Source organism: Brachyistius frenatus, unplaced genomic scaffold, assembly GCF_029030835.1.
Source record: "Brachyistius frenatus isolate BFR_SWC_R1_liver_20210118 unplaced genomic scaffold, ASM2903083v1 Contig_79, whole genome shotgun sequence".
Lineage (NCBI taxonomy): Eukaryota > Metazoa > Chordata > Actinopteri > Embiotocidae > Brachyistius > Brachyistius frenatus.
Genome location: NW_027210678.1, coordinates 245,725 through 258,952, shown reverse-complemented (window position 1 = coordinate 258,952; position 13,228 = coordinate 245,725). Strand labels below are relative to the sequence as shown.

Sequence of the window (13,228 nt, the reverse complement as noted above, 5' to 3'; positions counted from 1 at the left end):
TCTTTATATTATTATACGTTATAGTATCTTTATATTATTACACTTTATAGTATCTTTATATTATTACACTTTATAGTATCTTTATATTATTATACGTTATAGTATCTTTATATTATTACACTTTATAGTATCTTTATATTATTATACGTTATAGTATATATTATCTTTATAGTATCTTTATATTATTACACTTTATAGTATCTTTATATTATTATACGTTATAGTATCTTTATATTATTATACTTTATATTATTTATACGTTATAGTATCTTTATATTATTATACGTTATAGTATCTTTATATTATTACACTTTATAGTATCTTTATAGTATTATATGTTATAGTATCTTTATATTATTATACGTTATAGTATCTTTATGTTATTACACTTTATAGTATCTTTATAGTATTATATGTTATAGTATCTTTATAGTATTATACGTTATAGTATCTTTATAGTATTATACGTTATAGTATCTTTATAGTATTATACTTTATAGTATCTTTATAGTATTATACGTTATAGTATCTTTATATTATTACACTTTATAGTATATTTATAGTATACTTTATAGTATCTTTATAGTATTATACTTTATAGTATCTTTATCGTATTATACGTTATAGTATCTTTATAGTATTATACTTTATAGTATCTTTATATTATTATACTTTATAGTATCTTTATATTATTATACTTTATAGTATATTTATAGTATTATACTTTATAGTATATTTATCGTATTATACTTTATATTATATTTATCGTATTATACTTTATAGTATCTTTAGCGTATTATACCTTATAGTATCTTTATATTATTATACTTTATAGTATATTTATCGTATTATACTTTATAGTATCTTTGTAGTATTATACTTTATAGTATCTTTATAGTATTATACGTTATAGTATCTTTATAGTATTATACTTTATAGTATTATACTTTATAGTATCTTTATCGTATTATACGTTATAGTATCTTTATAGTATTATACTTTATAGTATCTTTATATTATTATACTTTATAGTATATTTATAGTATTATACTTTATAGTATATTTATCGTATTATACTTTATATTATATTTATCGTATTATACTTTATAGTATCTTTAGCGTATTATACTTTATAGTATCTTTATATTATTATACTTTATAGTATATTTATCATATTATACTTTATAATATCTTTGTAGTATTATACTTTATAGTATCTTTATAGTATTATACTTTATATTATTATACTTTATAGTATCTTTATATTATTATACTTTATAGTATCTTTACAGTATTATACTTTATAGTATATTTATCGTATTATACTTTATAGTATCTTTATAGTATTATACTTTATAGAATCTTTATAGTATTATACTTTATAGTATCTTTACAGTATTATACTTTATAGTATATTTATCGTATTATACTTTATAGTATCTTTACAGTATTATACTTTATAGAATCTTTATAGTATTATACTTTATAGTATCTTTACAGTATTATACTTTATAGTATCTTTATAGTATTATACTTTGTAGTATATTTATAGTATTATACTTTAGTATCTTTATAGTATTATACTTTATAGTATTATACTTTATAGTATCTTTATCGTATCTTTAGTATATAGTATTATACTTTATAGTATCTTTATATTATTATACTTTATAGTATATTTATAGTATTATACTTTATAGTATATTTATCGTATTATACTTTATATTATATTTATCGTATTATACTTTATAGTATCTTTAGCGTATTATACTTTATAGTATCTTTATATTATTATACTTTATATTATATTTATCATATTATACTTTATAGTATCTTTGTAGTATTATACTTTATAGTATCTTTATAGTATTATACTTTATATATTATACTTTATAGTATCTTTATATTATTATACTTTATAGTATCTTTACAGTATTATACTTTATAGTATATTTATCGTATTATACTTTATAGTATCTTTATAGTATTATACTTTATAGAATCTTTATAGTATTATACTTTGTAGTATATTATAGTATTATACTTTATAGTATATTTATAGTATTATACTTTATAGTATCTTTACAGTATTATACTTTATAGAATCTTTATAGTATTATACTTTATAGAATCTTTATAGTATTATACTTTATAGTATCTTTATCGTATTATACTTTATAGTATATTTATCGTATTATACTTTATAGTATCTTTATAGTATTATACTTTATAGTATCTTTATATTATTATACTTTATAGTATATTTATCGTATTATACTTTGTAGTATCTTTATAGTATTATACTTTATAGTATCTTTATAGTATTATACTTTGTAGTATATTATAGTATTATACTTTATAGTATCTTTATAGTATTATACTTTATAGTATATTTATAGTATTATACTTTATAGAATCTTTATAGTATTATACTTTATAGTATCTTTATCGTATTATACTTTATAGTATATTCATAGTATTGTTTACAGCGACCTCACAGTTATTCTGACCTCCTACAAGAACAGTTGACTGTAGGAATGTTTCACTTGCTGTTGAAAGATATTCGTCGTTTGACCTTCTTTTTAATCTCGTTCCCACTTTTGTAGATGAAAATGTTTGATGAGTATTTACCCTCTGATGTGCATCTGTGTTTGTGCAGGTGAAGAACTCGACATGACTGGAGAGGACGACTTCCTGGTGATTTCTCTCACCTGTTCAGTGGTGAGTCCTCTGACCACGAGCACGACTCTTTAAATGTGATTTACTGCAGGTGGATCTGATGAAACGCTTGTCAGTGGAGGACTTCAGGGGTCCTTCCTCTCAGTGGAAGACTTCAGGGGTCCCTCACTTTCCACCTTCCCTGATGGTCTAGTGGTTAGGATTTGGCGCTCTCACCGCCGCGGCCTGGGTTCGATTCCCGGTCAGGGAACATGTTTTAAACAATTTCCCCTTTTGGAATCAATAAAGTATATCTATCTATTAGGGGCCCCTCCTCCCCGTGGAGAACTTTAGGGGTTCCTTCTCTCAGGACCCCCTTCAGCCTGGACCACGCTGCAGTGAAGCAGCTGATTCGATTCCCCGGCGCTCGCAACCCGTCGCCGCTGCCTGTCTATTTATGGCAGATGCCGCTCCATGGCGGCCGCTCTCTTCAGCCCATACATGGTTGCTGTGAGATGAAGTTACCACACTGAGTTTGGCCGTCACTCCGAGGCTTGTGGGAGCAGCGCTGCGTCGCCTGTTCCCGTCAGACGGGACCTGCTCGACAGGAACGCTTGTTTAAAGATCCACCGACTGTGATTCCTCTTCATCCCACCTCTCCCTCAGCGTCTCTCCTTCATCCCTCCTCTCCCTCAGCGTCTCTCCTTCATCCCTCCTCTCCCTCAGCGTCTCTCCTTCATCCCTCCTCTCCCTCAGCGTCTCTCCTTCATCCCTCCTCTCCCTCAGCGTCTCTCCTTCATCCCTCCTCTCCCTCAGCGTCTCTCCTTCATCCCTCCTCTCCCTCAGCGTCTCTCCTTCATCCCTCCTCTCCCTCAGCGTCTCTCCTTCATCCCTCCTCTCCCCTCTGACTCGGGGAAACCACCGGACTGTATTTGTGGGCTGCTGATGCTGAGGTTGGACATGGTTCATGTCTGAGGATCTTCTGTCTGGGTTTTACCTGCTCACACCTGCACACCTCAGGTCTGGATCAGGAACGAGGTGTTCTCCGGTCAGGATGGATGGACTTCACCTGTGAAGCCTGTCGTTCTGCTGCTCACGGTCGGATCTGAAGAGAGCTGTGAGTACGACTTTTTTGTGATGTATGAGGTCAGCAGGAAGCAGATAAACTAACAGTTTAGTATTTATTTAGGTTTGTGACAGAAGTCTTTCATATAAAATATGTTGAGTGTTAGTTAGGTTCGGCTGGTTTTATTCATAAAGTGTTTGTCCTGCATCAGTCGGAGCAGCCGTTGGGTTTTAAAGTTCAAGTTCCTTTAAAACGGGAATGTTTTGTTGTTCGTGGACAAACTGAACAGAAGTAGAAGAAACTTTGTCTCCTGGATGTTTTAATGAAGTCTCTTTGGACTAAAAGCAGCTGAGTCTCCTTCTTGTCGTTGTTTCGTGCTCACGTCTCAAGTCACCACATAACCACATGGTGTTAGCATTCCAAGCTGAGTGTGTGTGTGTGTGTGTGTGTGTGTGTGTGTGTGTGTGTGTGTGTGTGTGTGTGTGTGTGTGTGTGTGTGTGTGTGTGTGTGTGTGTGTGTGTGTGTGTGTGTGTGTGTGTGTGTGTGTGTGTGTGTGTGTGTGGTGATCTGCACCTGCTGCAACCCTCAATGAACAGACAGATTTACTGTCCTCTCCTCAGTCACTGGACTGACTGGCACAAACCTCTCAGAGCTGTCGACAACAACCGTTTACTAGTTGGAATACAGAATACACACAAGTACACACAAGTACACACAAGTACACACGATCTGATGTCTTCTTGCTTTTATAAGCTTTTATACACAGAAGTTTCTGGTCAGTTTCATGTCTAGAAATAAGTGCAATTCGTCATCTGAGTTGTTCAGTGACTGTAGTTGCAGTTAGTTGGAGTGTTAGTGACTGTAGTTGCTGTTAGTTGGAGTGTTAGTGACTGTAATTGCTGTTAGTTACAGTGTTAGTGACTGTAGTTGCAGTTAGTTGGAGTGTTAGTGACTGTAGTTGCTGTTAGTTGGAGTGTTAGTGACTGTAGTTGCTGTTAGTTACAGTGTTAGCGACTGTAGTTGTAGTTAGTTGGAGGGTTAGTGACTGTAGTTGCTGTTAGTTACAGTGTTAGCGACTGTAGTTGCTGTTAGTTGCAGTGTTAGTGACTGTAGTTGCTGTTAGTTGCAGTGTTAGCGACTGTAGTTGCTGTTAGTTGCAGTGTTAGTGACTGTAGTTGCTGTTAGTTGCAGTGTTAGTGACTGTAGTTGCTGTTAGTTGCAGTGTTAGCGACTGTAGTTGCTGTTAGTTGCAGTGTTAGTGACTGTAGTTGCTGTTAGTTGCAGTGTTAGTGACTGTAGTTGCTGTTAGTTGGAGTGTTAGTGACTGTAGTTGCAGTTAGTTGGAGTGTTAGTGACTGTAATTGCTGTTAGTTACAGTGTTAGTGACTGTAGTTGCAGTTAGTTACAGTGTTAGCGACTGTAGTTGTAGTTAGTTGGAGGGTTAGTGACTGTAGTTGCTGTTAGTTACAGTGTTAGCGACTGTAGTTGCTGTTAGTTGCAGTGTTAGTGACTGTAGTTGCTGTTAGTTGGAGTGTTAGTGACTGTAGTTGCTGTTAGTTACAGTGTTAGCGACTGTAGTTGTAGTTAGTTGGAGGGTTAGTGACTGTAGTTGCTGTTAGTTACAGTGTTAGCGACTGTAGTTGCTGTTAGTTGCAGTGTTAGTGACTGTAGTTGCTGTTAGTTGCAGTGTTAGTGACTGTAGTTGTAGTTAGTTGGAGCCTTAGTGACTGTAGTTGCTGTTAGTTACAGTGTTAGTGACTGTAGTTGTAGTTAGTTGGAGTGTTAGTGACTGTAGTTGTAGTTAGTTGGAGTGTTAGTGACTGTAGTTGCAGTTAGTTACAGTGTTAGCGACTGTAGTTGCTGTTAGTTACAGTGTTAGCGACTGTAGTTGCTGTTAGTTACAGTGTTAGTGACTGTAGTTGTAGTTAGTTGGAGTGTTAGCGACTGTAGTTGCTGTTAGTTACAGTGTTAGTGACTGTAGTTGTAGTTAGTTGGAGTGTTAGCGACTGTAGTTGCTGTTAGTTACAGTGTTAGCGACTGTAGTTGTAGTTAGTTGGAGGGTTAGTGACTGTAGTTGCTGTTAGTTACAGTGTTAGCGACTGTAGTTGCTGTTAGTTGCAGTGTTAGTGACTGTAGTTGCTGTTAGTTACAGTGTTAGTGACTGTAGTTCCTGTTAGTTACAGTGTTAGCGACTGTAGTTGCTGTTAGTTACAGTGTTAGCGACTGTAGCTGCAGTTAGCTGCAGTGTTAGCCTACTGTAGCTGCAGTTAGCTGCAGTGTTAGCCTACTGTAGCTGCAGTTAGCTGCAGTGTTAGCCTACTGTAGCTGCAGTTAGCTGCAGTGTTAGCCTCCTGTCTCTGATGTATCTCAAACTGCTGTTTGAGTCAAATGTGACATGAATGAGTTCTTCAGCGTGTTCTTGAAGTAACTGGTTTCTGGTATGTTTTTGTATAATTTGACGGTTCATGCGGTCCAATAAAGGAACGAACTGGCTGCTCGTTTTCAGTAGTTGGTAGTTGGGTTTCTGTTGGGTATTTAAATAGAAGTAAAAGCAGTTCCTTCATGGTTCCTCCTGATAAAGTCCTGTAGATGCCTGGTTCAGGCCGTGTTGGAGGGAAACGGGATCTTTAGTTATAATAGATGTAGAGCAGACAGAAGATCCTGGAACTGTGCTTTACATTTGTAAACGTGCTTTATAGAAATGTCTGAAGGTGTTATTTGGATATCTTTTTTCTCTGATATTAATGTGATAGATTCGCTGTGATAACATTTGTTGATGATTGATGGTCAGTTAAAGCTCAGCCGTGTTCTGTTTTGGTGTTCCTGGTCCTCTCAGCAGGTCTGAATGTCTCCGAGCGTCGCGGTACATTCTGTAAACAGCTTCTATAATCAGAGCAGCGGCTCATGTTGCACGCCGTCTCCTCGCTTTTCTGACTTCTGTCTGCAGAGTCGAGCCTCGGTCGTAAACTCTGCTGCATCCTGGAGAACCAGGAAGTGATGGACTCACCTGGAACTACCTCGTCACGTTACATAACCTGAAGATGCTTTCTGGGCCGTGTGGCTTTAAGAAAAGACGGTCAAATCCTCAGTAACCATTTCAGGCATGGAATCCTCCTCCTCCTCCTCCTCCTTCTCCTCCTTCTCCTCTCCTCCTTCCTTCTCCGTCTGACAGAGACTCTGCTCACCTCCGGCCTCGGCGCTCATCGATATCCTTATAAGAGCAGACCATCAGGCTGCAGGTCTGGACGTTCGCAGGGAGAGCCAGAGTAAATGTTTGCAGGAAGGAGGGAGGATGAAGGTCCCAGCTGCGCTGCCTCAGGCTGCATGTGTGTGCATGCGTTTATGTTGGTGCATGCATGTACATCAGTGCTCACAGGTTTCTCCTAATAAAGGCAGCAGAGTCGCAGCACTAAGTCCTCCCAAGTTTAGATTTCAAACTCGCTTCCTACTGAAAGAATTAATGAACCAGCTAACACTTTAAACATCCTGGAAAAAGTTCTCCAACAAAATATCACATTTTATTTATGAATGAGCAGTGACTGCAGATCAACACGATTATTTCAGCAGAGAAACAAACTAGATATGAGACCAACTGAGTGGAGTGAGTTCATCTAACGGGCATCGTGACCACGAATTAAAGAACAAAAATTCCTGAGAGGAGAGAAAGTCTTAGAAACACTTTAATTTCAGTGAGTTTAATGAATGTTTGGATGAAACTTTTTCTCCTGGATGTTTGGATGAAGTGTCTTTGGACTGAAAGCAGCCGAGTCTCCTATAAAAGTGACAAAAAGCACAAAAACAACAGAAAAAACTGGAGGTTGTGAAGTTTGATTCAGTATTTTTAACATCATCTCTGAAATCAGACATCTGATTTATAATCCGGTCAGATGATGAATCAGATGTTGAACACATGTCCTGGGCACGATGTCTGTCATCGAGTCCTCCACCCAGACTCCACCTCAGTGTTGTTACTGAAGTTTAATGTCTTATCAGTGTAATTTACTTCTGAAAAGTCTCAGTGGTGAGATGGAGGACGGAGGACGGAGGATGTCTCAGCTTTTCTGCTGCACTGATTGGAGAGGTTAAAAAAGCAAAGAGAGAAAACAGTGACAGAAAGAAAGCAGGAGTGGGAGGAGCCGAGTGAGGGGGGAGCAGGAGTGGGAGGAGCCAAAGGAGGGCGGGAGACGGTGAATTTGAGGAATGAGGGGGAGAAGGAGCGGGAGGAGAAAACAAGGAAGAGCAGGCGTGGACTTGGTCGCCTGTAAACACTGTGACCACTCTCCAAGGCAGCCAATCACAGCACACGTTGCCTTATTAGGGGTCTGCGGGGGGTGCGGGGGGGGGGGGAAACCGTGTGACTCCACATCAGGTCACCATCAGAGAGTAAATAACATAAACATGTTAACATGGTTTTATTTATGATGTCACGTCGAGCAGCCTGAATTTCTAAGATTTATATTTTCTTTCTTCATGATTTGATTTTGTTTTATTTGTCAGCTGAAGGTACTTTTATAAACAGTTTAAATGTTCGCTGTGCTAAAAGAGGAGGCGGAGGGGGGTTTCAAAGTCTTGAGACATTGATCGATCGCCTGCTTTATAAGCTCAATAACACTTTCATCTGCACGCTCTGACTTAATGTGACAACTCACAAGAGGCTGCTGTCGTCTGTTAGATGAGATCGTTTCTACACCTCAGCTCATAGCAGCGTCGTCTGTAAGAAGAGCTGTGTGTTTTAACTGAGGAGGAGGAAGAGGAGGAGGACGTAACAGAGGAGCATGGAGGAGGAGCAGAGACAGAAATCACAGACAACCCCATTGGTTATTTTTTTTTAGATAAGAAAGAGGGAGGATTCAAACAGTGAGGTTTTTCACAAACAAAAATTTCACTAAATAAAATGGACGTAGCTTCCAAGTCACTGCAGATGCAGACATGTCTTAAATTGTAGTACAACTGAGGACCACTAGGGGCTGTCTCCATAGACTCTATCTGTAGTACCGCTGACGACCACTAGGGGCTGTCTCCATAGACTCCATCTGTAGTACAACTGAGGACCACTAGGGGCTGTCTCCATAGACTCCATCTGTAGTACCGCTGACGACCACTAGGGGCTGTCTCCATAGACTCTATCTGTAGTACCACTGAGGACCACTAGGGGCTGTCTCCGTAGACTCCATCTGTAGTACAACTGAGGACCACTAGGGGCTGTCTCCATAGACTCCATCTGTAGTACCGCTGACGACCACTAGGGGCTGTCTCCACAGACTTCTATTGAAAAAGCATCAAATTCTCTCCTGAAATCCAAAGTCAGTAAATGTTTCCAGTCATCATGATCTCGTTAGATTAGATTAGATTAGACTTTATTAATCCCACAGTGGGGAAATTCAGTCGTCACAGCAGCAAAGAAAACCGAAAAGTGCACACAATATGAAAAAATTTACAATTCTTGATGTCTCAAACACAGATATGTTTGGGGGGTGGGGCTTGTTTGATTGACAGGCATGTGGTGCAGTCATAGTGTCAGATCCACCCCTCGCTCCTCCCCAAATCGTCCAAATATGGTCACTTCCTGCTCCAAAAGAATCAAATACCAAACTTGAAGTTTCTCAGCTGATGATCTGATGGGTGAAGTCATGATGATTTTTTTTTTCGCGCTTGGCTTGAAGCCAGAAACATGAGAACTGGAAAGACTCACTGACAAATACACAAGGGAGAGGAGAACAACGAGGGACAGGTGAAACTAGTTGACAGACACAAACCAGGACACAGGAGGGAAGTGTTTTTAAATAAAGTTTTAATAATCCTTGCTGGATCAGAACCTGTCAGGAAATCACATGACAGCTTCATAAAGTCGTGTCCTGTCATCAGGCCGAGCTGTCGCTGGATATCAATCATGATCTGAAGTTTCACTGCAGTTTTAAAACACTGATTTCATTTCAAACAACATTCGGCTTCGGTTTCTGAAAATTTGTTGGCGCTCAGCCTGTGTGTGTGTGTGTGTGTGTGTGTGTGTGTGTGTGTGTGTGTGTGTGTGTGTGTGTGTGTGTGTGTGTGTGTGTGTGTGTGTGTGTGTGTGTGTGTGTGTGTGGAGCTACCATCTGACTTCCAGTAGTCCCCCCTTCCCCCGCCCCCGCTCCCCTCCCCCTTCCAATCCTGTTCCAGAGTTTTTATCATCAAGGCTAATTTCTGCCTGTAATCTGATTAGGACTCTGAGCTGCTTTACCGCCCTGCTGCGCTGTCTCTGTGTGTGTGTGTGTGTGTGTGTGTGTGTGTGTGTGTGTGTGTGTGTGTGTGTGTGTGTGTGTGTGTGTGTGTGTGTGTGTGTGTGCGTGCGTGCGTGTGCGTGCGCGTGGGTGTGTGTGTGTGTCTGTGTGTGTGTGCGTGTGTGTGTGCGTGTGTCACCGCCTCCGTCCTCACCTCGTCTGCTCACCATCAGCGGTTCCTCGTCTCCACTGATCTCCACGGTGACCAGAGGGGAGCCTCCTCATCCTCTCCTCCTCCATCCCCGAAACATGTTCCAAAACCCTGGGATCTCCGGTTACCATGGCAACCACGTGCAGCCTGGCGGACCAGGTAAGGCCCGGTGAGCGAGGGCTGGCTCCGGGGAGACTGTCCGAACCCTCAGACGATCCCGTAGGACTCGACCCAGGAGGTCTGGAGGTGATGCAGGAGGTTCTGTTGAGGTTCTGTTCATTCATAGTGAGAGTTGGTCTCTGTAGTCGGGTGTTTCTCTGGGATGTTGTGTTTCTGGTAATATTCCTGTTTTAGGGCTCTAACTGCAGATATTCAGTGTAACAGCTGCTTCATCTGTTCCTGTTTCTCCGACTGTTCTGGAACCAGAATCTATTTCACACCTCCGAATATTTATAGAAAATCCTTCTCGTCTGTTCGGCCCGTCAGCAGAGCTCTAAGCTGCTCGCTGGCGCTGCCCGCTGCTGCGCGTGTTGTTGACGACCTGCAGGCATTTTCAAGGAAGCAGTGACATGTGTGTGGGGGGGGGGGGGGATTTCCACCGCAGGAGGTCTGAGGAGTCGCAGACAGACAGAGACGAGAACGTGTCACATGCAGAAGGACTTTTATAGATGTTACGTATGAAAATAGAAGATCAGAGCTTCACATCCAGAGGACAACATGTGAGGAAGAGGAGCAGGTTGAAGATGAAGAAGTCACACCTCTGACCCCCCACCCCACCCCGTCATGACTCCGCCTCCGTTCTGTAAAAACCTTGCACACCAAAATAAGAGCGAGGTGTTCTGGAGGCGTCGGGAGCAGAAACCCGATCCGACTCCTGAACCAGGGAGCAAGTTCACAACAGAGGGGAGGGTGGGGATGAGGGGGGGGGGGGGGTGCACTTCTTCTGGATATCTTTTTAACGTTGAAATAACAGAATTAACATTTGGTCAAAGGTTTTGTGAATGTTCTGAGTGATTTTAAAATGTGTTAAATGATGGACAATTATCAGCATGAATTAAACTCCAGTTGGACAGTTTGGAAGTGAAGCGGTAGAAAGAGATGAAGCGGTAGAAAGAGATGAAGCGGTAGAAAGAGATGAAGCGGTAGAAAGGGATGAAGCGGTAGAAAGAGATGAAGCGGTAGAAAGGGATGAAGCGGTAGAAAGAGATGAAGCGGTAGAAAGAGATGAAGCGGTAGAAAGAGATGAAGCGGTAGAAAGGGATGAAGCGGTAGAAAGAGATGAAGCGGTAGAAAGGGATGAAGCGGTAGAAAGGGATGAAGCTGTAGAAAAAGATGAAGCTGTAGAAAGAGATGAAGCGGTAGAAAGGGATGAAGCGGTAGAAAGAGATGAAGCTGTAGAAAGAGATGAAGCGGTAGAAAGGGATGAAGCGGTAGAAAGAGATGAAGCTGTAGAAAGAGATGAAGCTGTAGAAAGAGATGAAGCGGTAGAAAGAGATGAAGCGGTAGAAAGAGATGAAGCTGTAGAAAGAGATGAAGCGGTAGAAAGAGATGAAGCTGTAGAAAAAGATGAAGCGGTAGAAAGAGATGAAGCGGTAGAAAGAGATGAAGCTGTAGAAAAAGATGAAGCGGTAGAAAGAGATGAAGCTGTAGAAAGAGATGAAGCGGTAGAAAGGGATGAAGCGGTAGAAAGAGATGAAGCTGTAGAAAGAGATGAAGCTGTAGAAAGAGATGAAGCTGTAGAAAGAGATGAAGCGGTAGAAAGGGATGAAGCGGTAGAAAGAGATGAAGCTGTAGAAAGAGATGAAGCTGTAGAAAGGGATGAAGCGGTAGAAAGAGATGAAGCTGTAGAAAGAGATGAAGCGGTAGAAAGGGATGAAGCGTTAGAAAGGGATGAAGCGGTAGAAAGGGATGAAGCGGCAGAAAGGGTTGAAGCGGTAGAAAGGGATGAAGCTGTAGAAAAAGATGAAGCTGTAGAAAGAGATGAAGCGGTAGAAAGAGATGAAGCGGTAGAAAGAGATGAAGCTGTAGAAAGAGATGAAGCGGTAGAAAGAGATGAAGCGGTAGAAAGAGATGAAGCTGTAGAAAGAGATGAAGCGGTAGAAAGAGATGAAGCTGTAGAAAAAGATGAAGCGGTAGAAAGAGATGAAGCGGTAGAAAGAGATGAAGCGGTAGAAAGAGATGAAGCTGTAGAAAAAGATGAAGCGGTAGAAAGAGATGAATTGTAATTTGTAGTAATATTCACCGTCTTGGTTTTTAAGTTTGAATTCTTGTTTTCTGTCTCTGATGATTGTTCTGGTATATTTATTGATTATTTGCTCTTTTATTTTGCTGAGTTGTTCTGATATGAAGCACTTTAACTGTCTGAATGAATTTGAGTCAGGTTTTATCCAGATGATGTCGGTCTGTCAGTCAGCTGGAGGAAACGTACAGTTAAAGCTTTTTACACCAGAGATTCTGTGAACTTCTTTATTTTTCATCTTTGACTGAGTTCAGTTTCTCTTCTCAGGATTTGGATCTAAAACTTCCAACAACAGCTCAACGTCGCTGCCGACAGAAGCCTTCAGGTGAGAAACACTTTTATTTGTTTGTTTGTGTGTAGTCACCACACAGAACAGTTTTTCAGTGAAGCCTCAGACCCCCCCCTCTTCCCCCCCCTTCTCTGCTGTGTCATCAACATTAAACTCAAGTAAGCATGTAGATTTAACTGGAGGTCTTCAGCACATCATGCTGAGTAAGCACTAAGCGCTGGACATGTCTGGAGCAGCTTATGTTAATTCCTCCTCCAGGACCACCGACCTCGCTGCAGCTGATGGAGCGTCACGGCAACAGACTCAGCAGATTAACGTCACTATTACAGAAGATATGAGACAAAATAAAAGATCTAAGAATAAAGATTCAAATCTTTGAAGAGGAGGAGAAGCTTTGAGCGGCAAATTCGATAAATAAATGAATAAAGATGAGAACTTCAATATTTTTGTGATGTGCAGCATGAATATTATCATAAGAAGTGATTTCAGATTTATTCCTTCATCTGGTAGTTCTTAAAAAAAATGACATTCGTGCAACTTTTTGCAAAAAACCCTCAAAATTAC

The 13,228-nt window shown here is 40.0% G+C and overlaps 1 protein-coding gene and 1 non-coding gene across 11 annotated transcripts in view; both read left to right on the top strand.

Annotated features, from left to right (window-relative positions):
• The first annotated feature begins 2,857 nt into the window (after positions 1-2,857).
• Positions 2,858-2,929, top strand: trnae-cuc (transfer RNA glutamic acid (anticodon CUC)). The gene has a single exon. It is a non-coding gene; the product is annotated as a tRNA-Glu (tRNA).
• A 559-nt stretch (positions 2,930-3,488) lies between these two features.
• The window catches only part of LOC138626885 (supervillin-like), a 40,215-nt gene continuing 30,475 nt past the window's right edge, over positions 3,489-13,228 (top strand). For 5 of the 10 annotated variants that reach the window (XR_011311331.1, XR_011311330.1, XM_069708851.1 and 2 more), the window contains exons 1-2: positions 8,898-10,295; positions 12,643-12,700. Coding sequence is in view for 8 of the 10 variants with exons in the window: in XM_069708851.1 (XP_069564952.1) it covers positions 10,266-10,295; positions 12,643-12,700 (88 nt within the window). In the remaining 2 variants the exon portion in view is untranslated. Of the gene's footprint in view, positions 3,776-8,894; positions 10,296-12,642; positions 12,701-13,228 lie in introns of those variants that run through there. The other 5 variants (XM_069708856.1, XM_069708857.1, XM_069708850.1 and 2 more) reach the window with 4 other exon arrangements.